The following is a 24,403-nucleotide window of genomic DNA, read 5'->3' on the forward strand; positions in this document are numbered from 1 at the left end:
ATAAAGAACAGACTGGTGTGAATGCATGGAATTCAGAGAAGCAGGCAAGGAGAACTGAGGTAGTGAACTTGCCCTCTCAGTGATGAGCCTATGGAATGATAGCTGTAGGTGGGCAAGTATGTGTATCGGTTGATGGAGGCTTTTAACAAAAGTATTTTAAATCCAGTTATACAGTCTGGTTGGGTGAAACAAGCTTAGTGTAACCTGCATTTTGAAGTCTGATGGTCAGTGGTAGTTTTAGTGATCTTGAGTTGTTTGGTTACATTCTTACTCTGTTAAGAATAAAACTTACTGTCAGGCAATATTAAATACATCTGTTGGCTTTTCATGGAATAAAAGAAAGCAAGCAGATTGACCTATTTTTTCCCCCCTGTGTATACAAATGAGAAGTAAAGAACCAAATATATTATCTGCTGCTTGTTTGTCACTGGAGGATTTTTAAATATAGAGCTCTGAATATCCTGTGCATATCCCCCCTTTCTGAGAGGAGGTCTTTCACAGAGTCACTGCTTGTGTTTGGGATGCTTGAAGAATGTTCAGGTATGGAGGCACTTTGTGCTTTTCTTCCTGATTGTAGCTGGTTTATATAAAGAGATATGCTGTATAAGGTTAGAGGATATAATGGACATGTAGATTTGGCATGGCTTGTATGAATTTGGTTACTCCTTTATTTTCTGATGACTAGCAGTGCTTAAGGTGTCTGTCTCTCCTAGGTGTTGTCATTAGCCTCACTTTTTTGGACAAAGGCCAGATATAATAAAATCATGATTTAAAATTCTAATTAGAATCAGTTTTAAAGAGTTCTGCTTTTCTCCTGCCCTCACTGCCACTTGCACCTCCAAGCCTAGGAGGACGACAACAATGTCGTTGCCCAGAGTGGAAAGGGAGCAAGAAAAACTCCTTCCTTCCTGCATTAGTGGCTTTAAAAAAATTTTATGTGTGGAGAATGCTGAGAAAGGCTGCTGAAATGGGATGCCATGCAGAGCCCAGCACATGTGAGAGCTAACATGATGGATTGATTAAGCTGTATTTGTAAAAGCTTTGGGTGAGGAGGAGTGAGCCATGCAGACATGCTGCAGTGGCCTGGTGGCAGGGTATTGATGGCAATTGGTTGAAGATGTGGCAGCTCTTGAAGAAATAGTTATACTCTGTGTTACTCTGAAAGGATTGCTGTATCCTGAGGGGAAAAAAACCTGTAAACCTGGACCTTTATAGGACCTCACTTCCTCAGACAAAGACTGGATCTGCTGTGAAGGACAAGGACAGATGCACTGCCTATGCTATACGTGGCAGCATGGTTGTCCCTAAACCTCTTATCACTGTTTCACTTCCTTTATTACTTCCTTCTCTCCCTTGCCCACTCCTTGTCAGCTCAAGTACCAATGTATATTTTTCTTAAACAAGCTATTGACTTAATCCTACCGGAGTTACTGTTCCCTAAAAGGAAATCTTTTCTACGTAGAATCAGAAACAGTTTCTTTGACATTGTTGTAAGAAGACTGAAGAAGTCCTTTTCCCTCTATAGACAACAGTTAAACCATTTGGAACTGCATGTGTATGCATCTTGTTCTTCATCCCTGCCAGATACATCAGTATGTGGCAATGGATATCCAGACAGCTCTAATTCTGCCACAAGGGACAGGTCACCTTCCCTGGTCTGACAGTGGTTCAGAGCTAGTGATTAACTAAAAGGCTATTTTCTTTCCTTTTGAAAAGAGAAGGTGTCTCCATCAGACCACTGCTTGAGTGATGTCTAAAACTCAGAAATCCCAAATTTGAATTGCTTTGGTGTACAAAGCTAAAGAATGGCAGCCCTGCCTGCGTTTTCCTAGCACGGGAAAGTTGCTATGAGCTCAGCTGGAGTGTTTATCTTTCCCAGAACAATTCTAGGTATGCAATATTCTCAGCAGTATTGACAGTCTAGAGGCTTACCCTAGCTCTTCTTTGCATGGTTTGAGATTTTTTTGTTGCTGACTTTTTGGAACACATATTGGACGTGAGTATGGTTCCCAGTTAGCTTTTGAACTAGCTTGCTTTGACTTCTTTAACTAGGTTGGGGAAGATTTTTGTGTGTGTCTCGCTTCATATGTGCATGCATATGTGTGCTAGCAAGAACCCTAGAGATTGTTTTAGGGTTATTTGCTGCTTTATTTCCTTATTGCAAAGGATAACAGTAGCATTCTGTTGTCCGCTACTGGGAGCGAAGGTGAGTGGGTTGTTGCAGTGTCTCTGGTCCTGGCTAGCCTCTAGGGCAATGGAAAGCAACATTGCTATTCCACTTTCTCAGTTTTGCGTAGTGGTGGGGGAGGCTTGGTGCAGCAGCCAGTGGTATGGCAGGAATCTGTACAGAGAACAGAAGATGAAAGGGTCCAGTGCTCCACGTGAGCCGGAGGCATTTAGGATTAAGCTGCCTTCCCTAAGTTACTTTCAGAGCCCTGAAGACCGGGAATCCTTCTTGGTCTGGAGAAGGATGGTAAGCTGTTGACTCTGACTTCTGTCAGCATGGGGTATAGTTATCTCTTAAGCTGACAGAACGGAAAAGCCTTGCGTGTTAATTGATTTGGACTCTGAATTTTTTCTGGTTTTCAGTCAGTTTATGGTATTCTAATAAGGAGGCCATTCAAAGGAACGTTCCTCAGGAAAGGAATTGGGAAGGGTGAGGAAGATGAGAGCTTTATTCCAGCCTCTGCTAATCCAGGAACTATTTAACCCTTTTCAGGCAACTGTGCTCATGCACCATGGGTGAGCTTGGTCCTCTTTTTGTGTCTACCCTGATTACTCCATTCACAAAAGTGTCATATGGTATTTATATATTCCAAGAGGTTAAATCACTTTTCGTTAAATTTCACCAGAAGTACTTCCTTGAAGCAATAACACAATGGAGAATGTGTTCAGAGTGTTGGGGGTTTTTTTCTTTTTTTTCTGCTTTCTCCGACCCAAGACATTAAGACTCAGAAACGAGACGAAAACATTATTTTGCTGCATGGTACTTCGAGAGACTTCCTGTGCTTCAAGAGCAGAACTCTGAAAAAAGTTTAACATTTTTGTTTTCCGAGAAAACAACCATTTGTCTTAGTGTTTCTGTTCCCTGGGTAACCTGAATGCCAGAAGCATCAGGTCTGACTGCTTTCAGAAGAATTACTCTGCTGATGATGATGATTGAAGCACAGTGCCTGCAAGTGGAGTGGTGTCTTGAGCAAACAAATCATTGTTTTAATGCAGCAGATGTACACCGAAGGGGTACATTCTTTACCTTAATTCATGGTCTCCAGGCGATCTATTTAGAAAAACATATTTTAAAGCTGTTAAACAGCACCTGTTTGTCTATTTAGAACACATAAAGGGAATTTTCTATGTCAGATACTGATAGAAGCTAGAAATTTCATTGGTGTCTGGAGCATGATGGCTGTTCTGATGCCTGTGTCTGAAACTTCTGTAATAGGTTAGATCAGTATGGTTATTCTGGTTTGCAAAGCTGAACCTGCTCAACTAAGAGATAGGTAGGAGAGAGAATAGACAGCACATTGCTAATGAATGTACTCCATCTCCTTCTCATCCAGTTTCTCCACATATTAGTATAGGGCTCCTAACAGTTCACTGAACAAAACTCTTAAAATCATTGTGCAGTGATTAAACCCTCCTTGACATTCATGGATTAGTCTGCAAAGGAACCTGCGCGGCCAGCACCTTGCTGGTATTCACTTGGGAGTTAGGTAGTCTCTGGGTTTGGTGTTTAAAAGAAAAAATTTTGAAGCATAGTAACTTCATGATTTTTATTGGCCTTGTTACATTAAGGGAGGAAACAGTGTTAGCTATTGTAAGACAAATCACTTGCTGTTGTAGATCTTCATATGCACCTCAGGCCCAGTTGTCATTTTCACAAGAAACAGACCTCTATATCAGTTTCCATAGTACATGACCTTGAAGTATTTTATTTGTAATTCTTAGGTGTTTACTTATTTCTTAAGTTTCTGAGCTAGTGGGACACTTTTGTTTCAACTTCCTTGGTCTCAAGTCTTCTTTCTCAGCCTGCTTCTTAGCGTTGGTCTGCTGTGCTGCACTGTATATTGCACTGTGCCAAAGTGCATCTTTATTTTCTATACAATATTCTGTGTGTGTTTACCAATTCAGGGATACTTAATTGACAGGACTGTCCAGATTATGTAAAGGCAGAGATGTCTCTTTGAAGTTGCATGTAAAGGTCAAGTTCTGTTTCCACTAAACCCAAAAAAATACAGCCTGTGGTTTCACTAGTTTGTTTCCAAGATTTGTCCAAATTTCTGACGCAAAGGGCAACGTTAAGTTTAGATACTAATTATGGAGGATACTTGTTTTGATGGTGTTTGTGTACAAATGGCAAGAAAAGATGTACATAGTTTCTGATTTTTCTTAAGAAATGTTTTACATGCTTTGAATTGCTTGAGAGTTCTAAATGCAGCTCTCAAAATCTGTGTCTCGAAATGTGGTTTTCAATAGAACAAGGAGCTAAAAAAGAGTCCATTGCCCACTTGTTTTTCAGTAGTTACCACACCCTTTTTGCTTCATTCCTGTAAACCAGAGCAGGAGATCTCCGGCCGTCACTTATGTAGTGGTTCAGCCCTTGCTGTCAGTCTCCCTGCAGTTCATTTGTTTCACTATTGTGAGCTGCCTGAGCTTTTGCAGGCTGTATACCAGTTTTTCTTTCCTGTCAGAACTTCATAAACATTTGTGTAACCTAAAATTACAGCCTAACTTGTTTCCCTGTTTTGCTATCTCCAGATTCACTTAAGGAATGCTAGAGAAAGGGGGATGGGCTCTAATCCAAAAATGGCTTGGGGAAATAAATATTTGCATTTGACCCAGTAGGATATATTTCACTTTTTGAAATGAAACTTGCTTTTCTCCTCATGGCTGTCCTCAAACTTCAGATAATGCAAAGCTGAATCTTGTCACTGCAGTGTTCCTGCCAACTCAAGTGATTTTTCTCCTTTTTTACATCTTGAAGTTCTGTTGTTGAGAGCTGTCTTGGATATGCTATGTTTGTCCTTCATTTGATTTCTTTCTTTTTTTTTTTTTTTTTTTTTGTACTTGATGACAGGTTATTAGCATTTTGAAACTTCTCTATAATACATTCTTTCAATGATAATGCAAAAACAGGCTCTCGGGCTCTGGTGTTCCCCTGGAGTGTTTTTGATCCTACTAAAACCAGCATGTAGGTTAAAGTACCACAGTGAACATACTTGATTAGATTTTCATGCCAGTGGGGTTGTTCCAAGTAGCAGAGTGTGTCAAGTGCCTGGGGGCTCCTGCTGTGTTCGAGCCCTGAGGAAAGGACATTAGTTGTAAGACGATGCTGAGGCAGGGACCAAGGAACTGAAACTACTGCATGGTTGAAGCTCTTACATGCATTTAAGACTAATTCTTGATTTAGGTCAACACTCTGACTTGGTCAGCCAGCCAGTTGCCTAAGTTGGGCTACAGGCAGTCACCATGATGCTAGGGGAGCAGTATGGTAACGGAAACCTAGAGGGCCAGACTGCTCAGTCCTGCCAGACGCTTGGTGGTTAGGAGGTGGGTGGTACCATCTAGCTATGGTTAAGCTTTTAGCCTTAATGAGTCAGCTATAGGCAGGGGACTGTAAGCCAAGCCTTTGCCTTTCAGCTATGCTTCCTCTTAGCTGGAGAGATGATGTCACCATTGTGTGAATGCTATATTACTTCTCCTTTTATGGAGATGAACAGGCTTGAAACTGGAGTCACTCATGCAGAGGAAGTGGGTGATAAAGGCCTGCTAGGGTGTTCTGTCACTGAGATACAGAGCTTAAATTGCACATTCTCTTCTAGCCTCCCAACCTTTTTTCTTCTCCCATCCCAAAACACCTAAAAACAAAATTCAAGAGTTTGGAGCTCTATTAATTTATCAGTTATGCCAATATAATTGACCACAGCAGTTCAGCATTCATTCAGTTTCATTGTTTTGCAGTAGAATATTTGGCTGAGGACTTTTTATGTACGAGATGTCTTGCCTGTGAAAACAAATTTTGGTTTAATTAAGTTTTTAACGTATGCTGAAGGTCCTGGAAGCAGTTTAAAATGCGGTCTTTTATTTTTGGACTGAAGAAAGTCAAGAATGAGTTAGATATTATGGTTTTTTTAATATAGTAAACCTAATCTACTGATCTTATTATACCATACTGCTGTATAGCTTAAATTTGAAGGATGTTTTACTTCCTGAATTTCTGGATGCTTGAGGCTGATGCTTCTTATGATCACTTGATTACTATGGTGATGAGAGCTAAAGAAGAGCCTAGATAAAAAGCTTTCCTTGCCAGCTGGTCTGAAATATAGAACTGTTGCTATAATTAAGTAATGAGTTGTTATTCTGGATTGTTTTTAATAAGTGACTCTGTTTAGGATTGAAAAGCAGATGCAGATTTCTTTTAATCAGGCGTTTCTTGATTGTGTTATTATAAGCAACTGAGTTTATGGTACCCAGCGCTTTCTCTTTTGCTGAGTAGGTTGCTTGCACAACTGACAATGGAGTAAAGGCAAGTGCTGACTGAAGTTGTGCAGCACGCCCATGTTGAATGATCCTTTAAAAAAAAAAAAAGGGGTGGAGGTGGCCTTTTGTCTGGGCAGCTGAATTCTGATTCGTGATGGCACAAGTCAGTATTGTGTGGGGAATGAATATTGGCATTTAAAGCAATTTTTAATTGGAAGTGTATCTAAGAGTTACGCTTTTGTATGCGTTAGCTCTTTGGCCCTTTGGTCGGCTCCAGTTTCCTGTTGCTCAACACATTATTGGAGTTGTCTGTCTGTACACAATTAGAAGAATTCCAGCTATCCCAATGACTGCTGCTTTGCAGTCCTGGGAAAGAATTTCCCCCGGATTGCAAACAGGAATGTTGCCTTTTATGGCAGTGTCTGCACGCTGCCGGTGACTTGCCCGCACTCGCAGGTACGTTCCTGCTGGCTTAAAGCGGAGGTGACTAACGCAGGTGCAGCGGGCCACCAGGGAAGTATGTTGGGGGAGGAAAACATAGTGCCGAGACGATTTTGAACACTGTCTGTGACTTTTCCTGCCTGAACACCTTTCAACACCTTGCTCCGTGTTAAGGCATGGAAAAATCCTGTGCTTGCCCCTTTGGGACTTTCTTGGGTCGCTCCAGGGCGCTTTTGCTACCTTGCCTCGTTGTCGTGGTCAAAAACTGTTCAGTGCCGCAGAGCTTCTCATTATTATCTGATATTTTTCTGTTGGGCAGGTGGTTTATCTGTCTGCTTACCAATGCTGGGTTTTCAGGTTTTTTTTTTCTGTATTAAGGATCCTCTCCTGGAGGAGAGGGAAGGGGAAGGCATGCACTTTTCAAGTGCATAGGGCTCCATTGCCTATGTGAGGAGCCCCAGCTCATAATTCCAACATTAGAGGTGGCTACTGGGAGTAAGGACCAGCTTCTTTAGGATTATCATTTTTTTTTTTCTTTTTTACCCTGTCTCTCAAATTGGCTTCTTAGAAGAGCCTCTGTAGTACCTGGATGCGAGTATAACCTTTTCTTGGAGTGGGCTGCTTGTTTATAGTCAAGCTTTTGAAAGTCAAATGTTATTCAGAGGCACAATCTTTTATTTTCATATAGCTGCTTTGTGATAGAGAATTGCACCCAGGTGTCGCACTACCGAAGAATACATTTCCTTAGGCAATCCGTAAATGAGTCATTAGTTATTCCCCTGATCCACCCTGAAAGTGCCCAGTCACGAAGAGGGCTGGCGTGTGCCCGCTGAGTCCTTGACCCACTGGGAACCTTGGATGCGTAGGGCCTTCAGAGGTGTCTAACATCTACTCTTTGCCTGTCCCTCAGCAAAAGCGGTCCATATCTTAAAGGCAATGAATAAAATTCAGCACTTGAAGAGATGAATCTGCAATGCTAGTGAAGATGCAGTAGCTGGTTTTGAATGCTTAAGAATTTGCTGTGCCAAAACCATTTGAGTGATGAATTTCTTCTGATTGCTTTTTTCCAGTCTTAGGGCTGATCAGCTCTTTCTGAGAACAGTATTAACAGAGATAAAACAAATTCTTTTCCTCTTAAATTTTTGCGCTCATCTGCATACAATCAGTTTCCAGTAAAGAAGCTTCAGAGCAGGAGTTGCCTATCTGTAGCGTGTGAACCTAATGTTTCCGTTATTGGTTTCAGAATAATTTAAGAAAAGATAGAATCTAAAATTTGGTAGGTTTACCTGCTTTCCTTATTCTGTGAAAATGTGTCCACAGGCTAGATATACTTCTCTTCTTATAAACAGTTTATAGGAAATTTTTCTTGATGAATATGACGTTCATAACATTACGAGTGAAATACTAAATTCACTTGCAGTAGCAGTGTTTAAGGGTATATAAAGTGATTTCAGATACTTGGACTCTATCTGACTATAAAGCCCTCCCTAATTACAGCTCAGTCTCTTTAGCTTGCACAAAATGACTTGAATGGTGACTCAATTATATTGTCTAAGTACTCTCTGGTGGGGAGAATACTGAGTGCCCTTGGGTTCTCTAAGCTACTGAAGAAAGGAATAGAAAGAAACAGTAGCTAAAATATGGAGACAGTCACATCCATAAACGTACTGATGAAGGTTACCAATTGCTGAAATAATTTTAGAGCAGTCCAGTGAATTTTATAGTCTTATGGATGTTTGAGGCTTGCTTTCTCTCTCTTTAGAGATTAAACTTCAGTCCAACACAAAATTGGAGCTAAGCGTGGAAAAAGGAAAGAATGACAGTAACTGGATGAACTTTAACTGTGCCCAAGTCTGTTCCATGTCTGAACAGGTCTCACTGCCCCTGTGATGACTACAAATTACTAAGGCTGTTGTGGTGTAGGCACAGGCACTCTCCAGTCTGCCCAGTGTTCCCAGGTGGTTCCTGGTGGCATGGGGAAGGAATGGGATGCAAATTGGAGGCGGTGGGGGGGGTGGGGGGTGGGGGGGCAGGCACAGGATTGAGGGGTGGATGAAAGGTGAAACCAAGGCAGAAGCAGGGGAGCATGCTCACTCAGAAGTGGTGGGGGAGCAGTGGCATGAAGGCATGATGGAAGGACTAGTCAGCACTGTATATAAGGATGTGGAATTATAGGTGAAAGCTGAAAGGACGTTAAAGATGTGGGGGAAGATAGCGTGGATAGGCTGTGTGAAGTAAGTTCTGTAACTGGAAAGATGTTATCATCCACATCTGGGAATTGAACACAAGAATTAGAATGTCTACTGGTTTGTCAACATGAAAAAGAAAAGGTTTCTACTGTTACCGGCTGCTCTGTTAATACAATAGGGGATGGTGACACAAATAAATCATCTGTATAGGACTTAAGCTGCTGCTCAGCATTGTAGTTTTCAAGACCATTCTGTACAAAATAAGTAACAAAAAATTCTCACTGAACTTACAGTGTTTCTTTTTAGGGTGAAAGCCTATGTTTGATCTGAGGTTTTGGCACTTTGGGATTTATAATGGTTCCTGTCCCACTTCTCCCTTCCCCCTTCCATTTCCACTGCTCTGCTGATAACTTTGTAAGTCAGTATGAGCCCAGTATAATGGCAGGGGAGAGGGCTGAAGAACAACAGATGTATATCAAGCTATGGCTCTGGGGTAAAGAAGCATTCAGTGAGAGTTCTGTATTGTTTGTAGAAAAATTGTAATGCAAACAATATTCTTTCTGGATGAAAAAAACTAAATTGCAGTGGTGCCATTATACTTTGGCAGATGGTGGGAAGTTGTCATCTATTGCTGGAAAAGGGGTTACCTGGCCATATTTCTGAAGATACTTGGCAGAGTTTACTAGTTCCTGTGTTTCTCTTTGGTGTTGATTTCATATTGTCACAGAAATTGAATTTTAGAGTCTCAGTCTAACTACTTTTTTTAAAAAATTTTATTCTAGATCGAGAGGATCAGTCCATCCTTTGCACGTGAGTATTAACAGTTGTCAGCTTGGCTGGATGTCAAAGTCTGTGTTAAAAATCTTGGTTGGATGGCTGTCTTAATTGTAAATGCTGGGGGTGGGCTCAATAAATCAGGTAATAGTGCAGAGTCAAGGAAGGTCCCACTACAGTTCCTCAAATATATATATGTAATCCTTTCTGCCGAATAATTTCCCTAAGAACTGGAGGAAGAAGTGAGGTTTTGAAACAGTCCCTGTGCTCAAACTCCTAAAGAAATACAGCTTTGTCAATGGAAAAGGCTTGGAGAAGTCCTTCAGATTTTGATGCAGTTGTTGTATTTAAATACATTCTTACTGATGAAGCTGATACAGTCACAGATAGTCTTAATACAGCAGTTTGTCTCTTCTAGACACAGCAAAATTCGTTGGCCCTCAGTTCTGCTTAAGGAATTGTTATCTTTCTTCTTGCAGTCAGGAGGCTTCCTTTGGAAAGACTCACTTTATTACCTTTCACCCCTAGCTCTGCAGCAACCTCCGGATTATTCCTCAGCCACTTGGCAATCTTCATATCCAAATGACTAGAAAGCATAATTCTTTATTGCATTCCCTCCTCCATGCAGGTATACAGAACTGGTTGAGGGTTAGCCTGCAGTCCAGCTATGCTGCTGGTGCTTGCCAGTACAACTTGATTTTTCTTGGTTTTGAGTGAGGCGCCGTAATGGCGAGAATGCAGTTAAGGAGCTCAGTAGTCCTTTCGAGGTTAGAAATATGAATATGTCTCCCTGCATCTTGTTTGTGAATGAATTGCAGATTTTCTTTACAGAGGTGAATCAGGAGCTGGTAAGACAGAGAACACCAAGAAGGTCATTCAGTACCTGGCTCACGTTGCTTCCTCACACAAGTCTAAAAAGGACCAGGTAAGACCTGGGTTTAATGGTGCTTTATTTCTGTGATGACTTTGGGTAATAAATACATATTGGCTGATGTTGGTTAAAGCCATATTGCTTAATAAAATCCTAAATACTAACATTTATCATAGGACTGAGGACAGTGAACTATGAAACAATAAAAGCTTGTCAAAAATTGCAAGCCAGGGAACATTATTCTAAGTCATAACTCCTTTGAATTCAGTGGAACTACAGTGAGACAAACTCATCCACAGCCTCTTGGATTTGTGGGCAAGTGCATGGGCAAAAGACTCTACAAATGAAGCATCACCTGTACTGATCATTTTGCACAGATGTATTGCTTATAACCAGTCTAGGCAGTGTAAAACCTGTGTAGGTTAGGTCTGGCTACTATATATACTGTCTCAAAACTGGCAAATATAGGGATAGGCTAGTGTGCATCCTCTGAAAACTTTAAAATTGTAGGAAAACATTAAAAGGGTGGAAACAGCCAAGTGTTAGCAGCACGTGAAAGGAGGGTGGTGGTGATGGTGGGAGGACTTTAAAGATGTCTCACTTATATTTTTTTCCCCCTCCCTCTCCCCCGATGGACTATTGCCGAATTCGTCAGTTGTATCCTCGTAGGTGAGCTGCACGTTTACTGCACGTTCTGCACCAGGAATGCGTTTTCTGTCCCATTGTGTGATTTTTTTGAGCAGCTTTTCACTCCACACCAATATCACTTTCTGCAGCTAAAACAAATCCATAGACAATTCACAATTTTATTTTTTTTGTGTGTGGTGCACAGTAATCTTTTTGTGAGGATGTTCAATTAGAGACTAAAGTAATATCAAGAATACTTGTGTTCTGTGCTCAATGCTAGTTTGCATTTAAGGTTTTTCTTGCAGGATTTTCCCAGATATACCATTCGAGAAGTATTCCCCCAGGGCAATAGGACTGGACCAGGTTTTCCTTGAACCATAAGCATTTAATGTGTGTGGTGTTCCTAGTAAGATAAATGTAGTTAGGCATTTAGTTTGCCATTCCCTGCAGTGAGATGTGGCTGAAGGTTGCAAAGAAACATTGGGGGGAAGGCAGCCCTGCAGATAGGGTGTTCCAGGACTGTGAGCTCGTTAGCCAGAGCTGAACACATTGGAAATGTTCACTGGTGAGCTATGTAATGAAAGCCAGATGCCAAGTGTGCTCGCTGTATCTCTACATAAGAGTTTTCCCATAGTACTTAATGTGTAGGCATGTCTTATATGTGTAGAGTATATGAATAAGAAGGCATCTCTGCACGCGCACGTAGTAATAAGTAACTTCTGGAATCCAACCAAAAATAAACTTTCTATGTGCCAAACTTTCAGACATATGAAGGCTTTTTCCATGGTCTGTCAGTAGCTGTATTTAGAAACATTCTCCTTTTTTCTTTTTTTAAGTGTGGAAAATAGAATCATGGGGTTGAGTTAAGTATTCTTCCACTGCTTATCCTCGAGCAAAATTTCAACTACTGAAGCAGGACAGGCAGTCTGCTTAGGAGAATAAACCAGTCCTAAGTTGGGCTGGTTGGTGATTTGCCCAAGTTTGATGGTTGTTGGTTGGCGTTTTCCTCCTTCCCCCCGCCTCCCCCTGCCCCAAGTTTTGATTCTTCTGAAAAGTCCTGGAGCTCAGATTTTGCTCCAGTTTTGTGACTAAACAGTAGCACTAGCCTTACCAGAGCGCATTTAGAACTGGAGTCTTCGAATGTTAATTGGGAATGAGTGCTCTATGCAACAATTCTTTACAAATCTTAAACTTGGCACCAGATTATAAGGGTTTATGAAGATTAATATGTTAATTTTTTTGAGGATCTCAGGTATACTGGTTACAGCAGATTTATTCTTTAGGGTTGAATGTGATAGTGTCGAACCTTTACGCTGCAAGGCTAGGCACAGAACTTAACCAATGATAATGTAGAAAGCAGCGGTGCTCTATCTACCAGAAAAGTTTCTTGACTGTCTCCTATTAGAAGTTTTGGATGTAAATCCCTGTTTTTCCATGTATCAGAGCAAAATTGGATTTATAAAGCATATTCTTCAACTCTAGTTTGGTTTGGAGGTAGTGGCAGCTTCCACCAATCCCCGTGCGTTAGTATCTTCAGCTAAATAGCTTCTAGCTGCATGGTGTGACTACTAAGCACATTAGGGCTGCTTTGGGGGACTACTGAATCTAATTATATAAACACTTTTTATCATTTGATGAAACTTTATTTATGAAAGTTGAGCTTGGTGTTTTCCCATGTTCTCTGCTTCTCTACTGACTTTTTAAATCATGTAATATTTTTTTCAAGATGAGAATCTTCGCAGCTAATCAGAAATTAATGGGTAATAGTTGCTAATGCTTAAATATTTGTAATGAAGGTTAGGTTATTGATGATCTTTCTCCTTTCCCCATCCAACCCACTGTTGTTGGGACTCAGTTATTTGAGAATCTCTTGCACATCTGCAAAAAAGAAGACCAAAGCAAATCCCTGGAGTGTAAAAGCCAAAACAACAAAAGAACCCAAACACCCTCACCAATCTTCTAGTTTTTTAAATTGCATGCTGTTAAAGCTAGCTGTGAGTTCTAGGTGCCTTTTTCCGTATTTACTGAAGAATAAATGGCCGGCAAAACTTCTACTTTGTGTAGAAATCATTCCAAAATGTGTGAGATGCAAAAAATTCAGAGTACAAGATAGATGTCAGGGATTTTAGTTGCTTTAAATTGGTGGTGTAAATTCAGAGCAGTAGAAGGAAAGTGTACTGAAGAGTGTGTGCTCCCCAACCACAGGCTAACAGATCCAGTGGCTGTTACAGTTTCTGTTTTCATGAGGAATATTGTACATACTTCAAATGCATGCCAAGTATTAAATAAATTTGTTTCAGGTCAAAGAAGAGCAGTTACAGGTGTCAGAAAATTGTCAGTGTCTTAATGATAGGAACCTTAGAATTTCTAGAAAGCTTGTTATGGACAGCTCTGTGGTGCAGTGGTTTTACTTTGCAAAATTACCCATTGTGTAATACTAATAGAAGTCTCTTCCTTCAATGAAAGGTGAGTGTCAAAATTTAAGGTAAAAAAACCCAACAAACCCCACCCAAAATCTTCTGTAAAATTTTAAAGATAAAAGGATTGTCTTTTTAAACAGTGTACAGTGTATGCCAGTGAGGAATGGATATATCGCAGTAATTGCAGCCACTTAATCTTATGTGCCATTGCCATGGCATGCTGGGAACTTGCTCCTTCCACTGTATCGTGGTGCTAAGGCAAGTCATGAGAGCTAACTGACTTGACCACCTAACTCTTTAGCATTTTCCTTTCCCCCGAGCTCTAAATTGCTGTGTTGCTGAGCTGTCGTTCTCTATGCATATTGCTACCGTGGTGGTTCAAGAGACCTAATTGCCTCTAAACTACAGTTTACCAGCACCTCCTTGACACTAGCGACACTTTCTTCCTGAGGTACTAAATAACAGGAGGGTCTGTAGTATGGATTTCTATAAACTTTTGATCTTTGTGTAGCTAGGTGTGACCTTGGTTTTATTTTTAGCAAAATAATTAAAATAGATAGGATGTCAAAGCCTGACTTCTGTTTAGAGGAAAAAATGGGCTTTTTTTTAATCCCTTCCCTCCTTGTTCCATAGCTGGGTTGAAGTGCTATGTCGCTGGCATCTCTCACTCGCGTAGTAGCCGATTGCAGTCGCAGACAAAGATCTAGGACTTCACTGCAGGATGGGGAGGAGGAATTGGGTGAGGGAAGAGTGTTCTGACTTCAGTACATATACAAGAATGGGGGGGTGTGATGTGTGACTGCCACACAGTTACAAGGACTGAACCCTAGTTTCAAGGTTTTCTCCTTACAAAGCTACACGCTGGCTCTGTTGTGAGAGAGCAGATGTCCCAGCTCAGGTACCCATCCCAGGCATAACCCCCTTGTTATATATACTTGACAGTGAATTCAAGTGTTTGCAGCAGCTGTCCCTTCTGTCTATGTGCACTTCTGCAGGGACTGAGGGTCTTGTTTGACCTTGAACTTTGCAAGCATGAAGTGAGGTGATTGTGGAAGTAAGAAATAAAGACTTGTAGTGCTTTGTATAGTTTTTCATTTATCTTCCTCTTTTTTTTTTTTTTATTGCATGTATTTTTAGAGAGACTGTGTAAGGACTAATCTGTTTTATAATGCCCTTTGAGAATGAATGGGAACAATTTTCCTTTAGAAATACCCTTAAATAATTTGCCCATAAATTCCAGTTCTTGTGAATCAAACTTCATTTCCATCCGTTATGCACAGGAAGTTTTGAGTACTTACTGATAACTGCTAAAAAGAGAAACATTAATCTAAACTGTCATTTTCTGTCTCTAGAAGCTTTTTAGGTAATCTTGAAATATATAGAACGCCATGCTTTTAGCACAGAGAACAAGTAATTTTTAAAAACAGCCAGGGATATATCTAGAGCCTGCAGGGAAAGGTGCATATGCTCCAATGGTCTAGTACTTGGCAGGGATAAAGGTTCTGAATTTTCTTTTTCTACAGCTCCAGCGTTTTGTGTTCCTTGAGGGGAGGAGTGTGCGAATATGGCAACAGAATGCAAGCGATCATGCAGTTTGTGGGATACCACTAATTCTCTTTTTTTGTGTGCCTCCTTACAAAGGAGGTTTTTGCTTGTTTGTATTTTGGAAGATGTAGACTCTTAGTGCAAGCTTTTTGTTTTGTTTTTATTTTTTAAAACATTAGACCTTTTCAGACTAGCTTCTTAACCTACTGCTACCAGAATTCCAGCCTAGATGGCAAAACACTTCTGGGATGAGGGCCTGATCTTGGATGGTATGGTGTTTCACTTTGATCCTGGGAAGTCTGTGGGATGTTATAGCCAAGTGGCTTTCTTGTTAACAGAAAGACAGCACTGGGATGCCCTTGCGCTGAGGAAGGGAATAAGGCAGCATATTTATGAATGTTTCTGTTTTACCCAGGTAACTAATGAGTCTCCTTTGAAAGTTTAAGGGATCATCTCCTAAGGTTTAATATGGCTTCTCCGCAACAGATGCCAAGCTAGTGTGAATTGAAACTTCAGCGCTGGTTTGACCCAAAGTTAATGCAGTAAACCACTACGTGCTTTATTAATTTCTGATTTCTCTGTAGGGAGAACTGGAGAGACAGCTGCTCCAGGCTAATCCCATCCTGGAGGCCTTTGGAAATGCCAAGACAGTAAAGAATGACAACTCCTCAAGATTTGTGAGTATTACTAGCCAGCGTGAGTTCCAGTATTCTACACTTTCTGGAGGGAAGACTTGGTTTGGTTTTGGGTAAACTGCTGTCAGGGATAGGACAACTGTCTGTGAGTGACTTCCCTCCAGTTAATCTGGGATGTGAATTTAATTCAGTGAATTATCTAGAACAGACCTGATAGGTCTCTGGAATGAAGGAACCTGACCCTGTGCTAGGATCATCTATGCCAATTTTTATTGTAAGTTCACTGCGATCAGTTTTATCTTGGAGAGCAAATACTGATCTTTGTTCTGCTTGCTCTGGAGAGCAATGGAGAGTATCTGAGAGGCAGATGAGGGAGCTGGAACTAAATGAAAATGGTTGAAGCTAACATTGAGGGAGGCAGAACTGCCCAGATCATATAGCACGTGAGACTGAAAGGACTCTGATTGTGGGAAATCTAGGCTGAAACATAATGAATTTGAATTGTAAACTGTCTGAATGTCAGAAATGTCTGAAAGTGTTCAGTATCTTGTTTGTTAAATTGCTGTTGTGATCAGCAGGCATTGCCTATGGCTGACCTTCTGTCTTGCCTAGAACCTGCCTGACCTGTTCTGAATTTCCTTTCATGGATTTAAAAGAGAAGGTTTACCTTTGCTGTGTTTGCTGCTGTTGCCAGATAGAATAACTACTAATTTTAAAACTATTATCTTCCTCTTAGGGCAAGTTCATCAGAATCAATTTTGATGTCAACGGCTACATTGTTGGAGCCAATATCGAGACCTGTATCCTTTCTGTAACCACTTGAAAGAAGTTAAAGGCTACAGAGGTGGCAATAATCCTACCTAGCAGTTTCTTCACAACTCACTTTGTTTGTCAGAAAGTGGTATGAAGCACTTAAGTTTATGCTAGCGAGATTACTGTTGTAGTCTCCTGTTTCTTCATATAGTATTTTGTGACCTTTTTGATCGTGGTGGAAATCTTTTTCTGAATGAGTGAATTTTAATCTTAGGAAGCTGAAATGGAAGGATAAACTGTGGTAAGATAAATAGCTTTGGAATTTCATAAGCCATTCTCACTTCTGTCCAAGGCAAGTAGGGATGGATGGCCGCTGTTTTTCTGCTATTTATTTTATCAGTTAAGTCTCTCTTATCATAGCCATCATTCAGAGGCTGTCAGAACTGACACCAGAAACTCATTGGGTTGTTGACTGATAATGATTGCTAAATCAATACCCCTGTTAGTTGGCATGAGGAGAACATCAGGTAGTATGAGGTTTTTCTCCTGCCACAAAATAGGAAGTGATTTGTATGTCCTGCCATATGCCTTGACTCTCTGAAGATCTGCTGGAGAAGTCACGTGCAATTCGTCAAGCTAAAGAGGAAAGAACCTTCCACATCTTTTACTACCTGCTATCTGGGGCAGGCGAGCATTTGAAGAGTAAGTATGATTTTTTTTTTTTTTGTAGTCATGGTATTCCCTCATCACAATGACAGAGGGTCCAAAACACTTGTGGGCTAGGACTGGTTCCTTCATAGTTTCTGGGCTCTGCCTGTTAGATATGGTCACCCCTCCTCCACTTCTTTCCTACACTCATACATTCCGCTGCCCTCCCCCTGCACACTTCTCAGTTCCTGAAAACTTGCTTCTCTCGTTCCTTCCTGCACTTGTCTCCTTGCCAGCAATGACTCTACGCCCTTCCTTATCTAAATCACTGTCCCCTGTTTAGTCTCGTCTGGCATGATGTAAACTCTTCTAGTGCAGGAATGGTCCTACTGTGATGTGCTCAGCATTTAACTGAGTGGAGCAAAGCTACTGGCACCTAAGCAGCTCTTTAAGTCTAGGATCCTAGTGCACCTAGCTCAGCCTAGTAATCAGGGTCTATGTTGTGCAATAGCTGCAAATTGACCTGAAGGAACGACAGGAGAGGACTGTCCTCATATTTGCTACTGTTTCAGGAGCTATATATTAACTTTCTTTCACCTGACTTGAAACAAATGAGGTGTCTGAAATTAAAGGCAAATTTACTTTCAAATTAATCCCTGCTTTTTATGGATTTAGGGCATAATGATGATTGACACTGCTTTAACGGAGTAGTCCAGAAGAGGGAATAGAAAGAAATAAGGCAGAAAAACTCCAGTTTTATCTAAAATACGTTAAATGTTTAGTCTGCAGTAAAACTGGGCTTAATCCCAGGTGCATCCAGCACCTGCTAGCACATGCAAGTCAGAAATTTGATCTCAGTAGTAGCTTGCTGTCTATTCAAAAAAAAAAAAAAAAAAAGGGGGGGGGTAGGGAAGAGCAGGGGGAAGGCATAGTAACTTCTCTCTCAATTCTTTCCTAAGCTGATCTGCTGCTGGAGCCTTACAACAAATATCGCTTCCTTTCCAATGGGCATGTTACAATCCCGGGTCAGCAAGACAAAGATATGTTTCAGGAGACCATGGAGGCAATGAAGATCATGGGCATCCCAGATGAGGAGCAGATAGGTATGAATCCTGTGAAGGGCTTGAAAATGCAAGGAAATGAAAGAGGGAACAGATCATATCTCTCTTGAGTTGTGGGTTTGTTGTGTGTTTGGTTTTTTTTTTGTTTTTTTTTTTTTTTTTTCTGGGGTTCTTTGATTGTTTGTTTGGGTTTTTTGTTGGTTTTGTTTTGTCTGATGTCCACCCCCGCCTGCCCCCCTCCTTCACGCCCCCGAGGCGAACACTGGACAAGTAACAAACTTCAGTGTCTTTGGAGTGACCCCCATCAGGATCTAGCAGCACAGTTTCAGTTTATACAGTTAAGGTTAGAAGACAAGCAGCTAACAAAAACACGCTGTTGCTTGCTGTTTTTGTTCCCAATCTGAGGGCTGTATATCCAGTTTATAAATAACACATCCAAGATACAAGAATCCCCTCATTCGCTTCTGCAATGCATGGCCTGTGTGCTCCCTCTATCCCTAAGCAGTGGCTTTAAACTATCTAATCCAACCACTGCTGGATTAGTACTTTGAGAATAGCCTGGCCGTAGTGCCTTTCTTTCCAGCTTAACACTGAACTGCTGATCAGAAATTAATATTGTCTGATTCTGGGAGCACAGTACCATGACAGCGAAGCTAGAATTGCACACAGCTAACACAAACTGCAGTGATATCTATTCACCAGAGCTCTGTGCTGTCTCATTCATGATCTGCCTTGCTGTTTGGGATCCAGTGTTCTGCAAAATCTCAGTGTCTAAATGTATAAGGGCTTCTGAAGCTAGGACTGTTTTTTCTCTACACTGAAGCAAGCATCTGTGGTGGTTTGAGGTCACCACCTCCTCTGCTGGAGGCTGCAGCTCTTGTGGCTGTAGGGAGTATGTACCAGTGCCTTAACTATTGCTCTTAACAGTCCAGCGTGCTGTAAATCCACACTGTCGTTACCCGCAGTTTAATACACTTCTTGATATCCTGAATCATCCGAGACTGAAACTGCTGTATGAAGGTGAAGGGAAATTTGCCTAAACTGAATAAAAGAACTGGCAGCCTAATTTATTGTCAGGATGTCCTGCTATGCCCAGTTTTTTGACTTGGAGTTTTCAGTGTATGCACTAGGGCGTGTCTTTGCTGTCAGATAGATGAGCTATTGGTTACAGCCACTACGGCAAAGATAGCTTTAGTGTTTCGCACTTGCTCTTCATATTGAGAGGTACATTTGTGATCCTTACACAAATCTTAGAAGAATAGTACATACAGTAGCTGGCTGGATGGTAGGCTTATTTAGTTTTGATGTAAAGTCTAAACACTAACTATTCTCACTTATGAGACATCAAAATAAGCTGACTGTCCAAGTGTCAGGACTCTAGATTCAACTGTCAAACCACTGTATTTCATAACATGCCGCTAGGAACGTATATGTTTCTTTTCTGTTAGTCCTGGTGTAGCATATATAGAGCCTTTGTTCGCTCTGCTATCAAAAGGATATTGTTTTAAAACAAATGTTTCTGTAACAAGCAGAAATTAGGGGACAGAAGAATCTTTGGTACAAGATCCCCTTTGCAAGTGACTGGCAGTTTACTTTGCTCAAGGCAACTAGAAGCTGTTATGCAATAAGCTTTGACTGATAGATGATGAAAATTGGATTGATGCTATGGCATTGAAAAATGTCTCCTGTTCTAGCATCTGATGCTGCTTTTGTGACTTGCACCATTTGAAGAGTATGACTATATCATTAGCAATGGGTGGGGTGCTTCAGCATGTAATTAGTAATAGTTATGGTACAGCCACTTTCACCCACATCCTGCCGCCCTTCATACATTAGAATTTATGTCTGTATGGACTACAGACCTTGGTCAGGGAGCTGAAAGTGACACGTGGTTAGAGGAACAAAATCTTCCTTCTCTTAATTGGTTTGTACTCTTAATAACTGTCTCTTTCCTGTTTAACAGTAGTCATTGAGGAAAATAGTGAAATTTGGTCCTCTAACAGAGAACAAACATTTTATGAAAAAAGTATAGATGATGTAGGATGGCACATTACCCTCAAACCTGTCTCCCACTTTACCATAGTGATTTTGAGAATGGGTGAATTTCCAGGCTGCATAGTCTTGCATAGGAGGGACAGGGGAAGTCCTATGTCCTGAATGGGAATCATGTAGAGGAATTATCTGTGGTGTTTTTTGCCAAATTCCAGAAAGATGTATGGGATGTTGAGAAGGGCCTCTTAACCATGTCGGGAAAGGTAACTGGGTCATATTGGGGCTTTTGGTAGTGTCTGACACTAAGCTATTATTATTACTTTAAAAGGTCTGCTGAAGGTTATCTCAGGTGTTCTTCAACTTGGCAACATAGTCTTCAAGAAGGAGCGTAATACAGACCAAGCCTCTATGCCAGACAATACAGGTAACCAATCTCCGCTTCCCACCCCAAAGAAAAATGCAGAAAAAAGCCTACAGGAAGTTCTTGCAAGTAGAAGAATGTATTGCAGTATGTAGAGAATGCTGGAGTCCTGTTTTTCTCTAAGGTGAATTATTTGTCAAAGGAGCTGACATGCTCATTCTTACAAATACACACAGTTTTGCCAGGCGTGGGTTTGCAGCCACCCATGGGCAGGAATGTGGCACTGTTCTTGTGACAGGGCTAGGCAGGAAGTACACGTGATGACCAGATGAAAAGAATTACTCTACTGGAATACGTAGCGTGTGTGTATTTTAACCAAGCTAGGAATGATTGCTATAAACCTATATTATCAGACTTTAAGGAGTGTTCTTTACTGACTTTGTAGGTAGATTTGTAACTGTAGGAGTAAGGTGGATGGTTCTGTGGTAGATATAAAGTACCTGTACGTATTTTAATTGCGCTGCTTATTGTTGCGTGTGTAAACAGTACCATGATAGAAGGCTATCTGTTGGAAGACTTAGCTCATAGACTTTCATTATAGATGTACTGCAGAAATATGAGAGGTTGCTAATTTATCTTTAAGTGTTTATATTGTTGGCTATTATTATTATGGAAAATATGCTCTAAACAGCATTTTGGGGAGGAGAGTAAACCATTTGGGTTTTGGATCTTGAATCTGAAATACAGAGTTACCTCAAAGACTAATCAGTAGACAAAGGCAGAACGTTTAGCTAGATTAAGAAGTCTGTTACTTGACGCGTCTTTAAATTTATTACAGACTATGAATTTTCTAAAGCTTCCATCTTATGATTTAGCGGTATGAGAGTGTTGCTTCAAGTTTACTCTTGTGACTTCTGGAGAAACTCAGTAACCTGTAGTATGGGTTGCCTGAATTTTCTGGGGATTTTTCGGTTTGAAGATAACTTTCTTTGTCTCATTAACCAGTTCTTCATTTCACGTTTTTTATAAGCTGTTTCATTACTGTCTTGGGAAGGCAGTTGCAGGAATGTTTTTCTTTTTCTCTTGCTTTCTGTGAGAAAAACAAAAGAACATTAATCTCTTTGTTGTTTCCTCTTACCGTCTTTAGCTGCTCAGAAAGTGTCTCACCTTTTGGGTATCAATGTGACTGATTTCACTAGAGGTATCCTGACTCCTCGCATCAAAGTTGGGCGAGATTATGTCCAGAAAGCTCAGACTAAAGAGCAGGTATGCATTCTCTAAAAATCAATGAGTACTTTAGTCTTTAATCTTGCTGCCGCAAAGCTAACAAATATGCTAGAGGTTTCTGTAGCGTTTAATAAGCATCTTTATGGCTGCGATGTGTGGCAACCATACTTGAATAATGTAGCATACATATTGTTCCTAGTATTTGCTCACCTGATCTGTATAAGGATAGAAATCACCCTGCCCATGCGGCACGTTTTGTCATCGGGGGGAAAAAAAAAAGAGAGAATGCAACTCCTCTAATTTTGGTGACTGTCTGTCCCAAGGGAGTAAGTTCCTTCATTGCTGTATGCAAGGATGACACTTTCAAGTCGCTGTAATTTGGAAAGCACTGATTTTGAGTAGGTCAGCTACTATGGTGGAAGAATTTGCTGCACGCCCTTAAAACCGATTGTAAATTTTGTAACATTCTTGAATTGAGTTGTGCTGTAAATGAAACCTGACCCTAGAAGCTAGTGGCCTCCGGAATGGTGCAAAGCTCCTGTGTTTACTCACTGCAGGGCTTCTTTATGAACACATCCTTATTCTCAGTGTAAATAAACGTGCCCCCATAACATGAAAGGGACTGGGGAGAGAGTGAAGTCTAGAAATAGTCGCAGGCTGCCTTTCCATTTTGATATTTAATTTCTTACTATGCGTAGTATTTTTGTGTCAGTCACAGGTAGGACAGTGGCGGGAGGGGATTTGGCTTCACAAGTCCTAAATTACAAAAGACTTAAATGGTTTTCTTTGGGCCTATGAAACATGCTACGTTACTATAGTCTTTAGAGATAGCTGGGCATACTTTTCCTTCTTGAATACCAGACATTGGTTTCTCCAACAGGCAGGATCCTGAAATTTGGCTTTTACTAATTTAGTAAGGCAAATTATTCTTTCTCGTTTATGGAGTATCGCTGTGCCATCTGCTTTTTATTGGGAATAGCCTTTCAAGCGAGCCTTGTTCAACGAGTTTGGTGGTGGAGAGAAAAATCTCAGACTACAGTTGGCCATTAGATACTGAAACTGTGTAATCTATGCCTTCCTTTGGATTGTAATACAACTCCTGATCTTTGTCTTTTTTCTATTTAGGCTGACTTTGCCATTGAAGCGCTGGCTAAAGCCACTTATGAACGTATGTTCCGGTGGCTGGTTATGCGTATCAACAAGGCACTGGATAAGACCAAGCGACAGGGTGCGTCCTTCATTGGAATCCTTGACATTGCTGGCTTTGAGATTTTTGAGGTAAGAAGTAGTCAGGTCCTTGCACTCAGCACAGTTTACCATGGAGCAAAGACCACTAAAGGAAATCACTTTAAAACTGGACAAGAATAATACACTTTTGGAAAGGATGTGTATTCCACATTTGTTATTCAAGATCACTGCTGATGTGAACTGTCAGATACGTTATTAAATAACCTAAGTGGTTCATTCTTTAGTATTTTATGTATTCTGCAAATGTTTTATCTCATTGCTATGTATTCTGCTACTTGCATCCTTTCAGGCACGTTCATCAGAATTATTTTAATTTCACAGTTCCAAGTTTTCTTGTTTGTTTATAGCTCACAGCTTAAGAGTTTGCTAACCTGCAAAAAAGTCTTTAAAAATGTCACGTAGAGTTATGGAACACCACCTAACTTAAAATTTTATCTCCCGTTAATCTGTACCAAAACATTTAAAGGATGGTCCACTGAAACCTGTTGGCATCATTGAAAATTGTCAGAAATGGTTTCCTCTGCTTCCTGATAAGTTTTGGAAAAGACAAAGACACGGTAGACCAAATCAGCGCCAACATATATTCTGACCTTTGTATGCTCCCTTCTGCAAGAAGCTTGAAAATTGGGGATCAGAAGCGTGGTTTCACATACAGCTAAACTGATTTAACAGCTCCTTGATGCAGAAAAGGGGTGAACTTGCTCCTTTTCCCCTTTGCTGCACCTAGCTGCAACTGCTTGCACCGTTCACCTCTTGCACTGCAGAAAATATTTTCTTAGGGTGTTCTATAATTGAATCAGTCTGCAAAGGGGAATCTGAGCATAAAAACTGATGCAAGATAAATGTAGGAGAGGAAGAGCTGAAAAAAAGTTGAGGGAGAGATGGAAAAGAGGGGAAGTGGGAGCTTCCGCTATAGGTGGCAGTGAACTGTTAGGCCAAAGCATTATGTCTATGAAATGACAATTTTAGAGTGTGGCTTTGCATTATACTTAGTCTGAAGTAACCACAGGCTGCCATCAGAAAAGAACTATCCTGCCATCCCCGTTATCCCAGGCAGGCAGCTCCTATCAACCTGTGTTATGCTGGATCTAGCTCATGTGCAGCTGCAGGGTGAATTGGACGAACTTATTC

General features: G+C 40.8%; 1 protein-coding gene across 1 annotated transcript in view; it reads left to right on the forward strand.

Moving 5' to 3' along the window:
* MYH9 (myosin heavy chain 9) overlaps window positions 1-24,403 on the forward strand; it is a 74,568-nt gene that overhangs the window by 22,340 nt on the left and 27,825 nt on the right. Inside the window, exons 4-12 of the mRNA XM_074580049.1 lie at window positions 9,893-9,920; window positions 10,716-10,809; window positions 15,932-16,024; window positions 16,719-16,782; window positions 17,339-17,437; window positions 18,343-18,486; window positions 20,765-20,860; window positions 21,945-22,063; window positions 23,150-23,302. Coding sequence (XP_074436150.1) covers window positions 9,893-9,920; window positions 10,716-10,809; window positions 15,932-16,024; window positions 16,719-16,782; window positions 17,339-17,437; window positions 18,343-18,486; window positions 20,765-20,860; window positions 21,945-22,063; window positions 23,150-23,302 — 890 coding nt within the window. The remainder of the gene's footprint in view (window positions 1-9,892; window positions 9,921-10,715; window positions 10,810-15,931; window positions 16,025-16,718; window positions 16,783-17,338; window positions 17,438-18,342; window positions 18,487-20,764; window positions 20,861-21,944; window positions 22,064-23,149; window positions 23,303-24,403) is intronic.

The sequence above is a fragment of the Larus michahellis genome, chromosome 1, assembly GCF_964199755.1.
Source record: "Larus michahellis chromosome 1, bLarMic1.1, whole genome shotgun sequence".
NCBI classification, from domain to species: Eukaryota; Metazoa; Chordata; class Aves; order Charadriiformes; family Laridae; genus Larus; species Larus michahellis.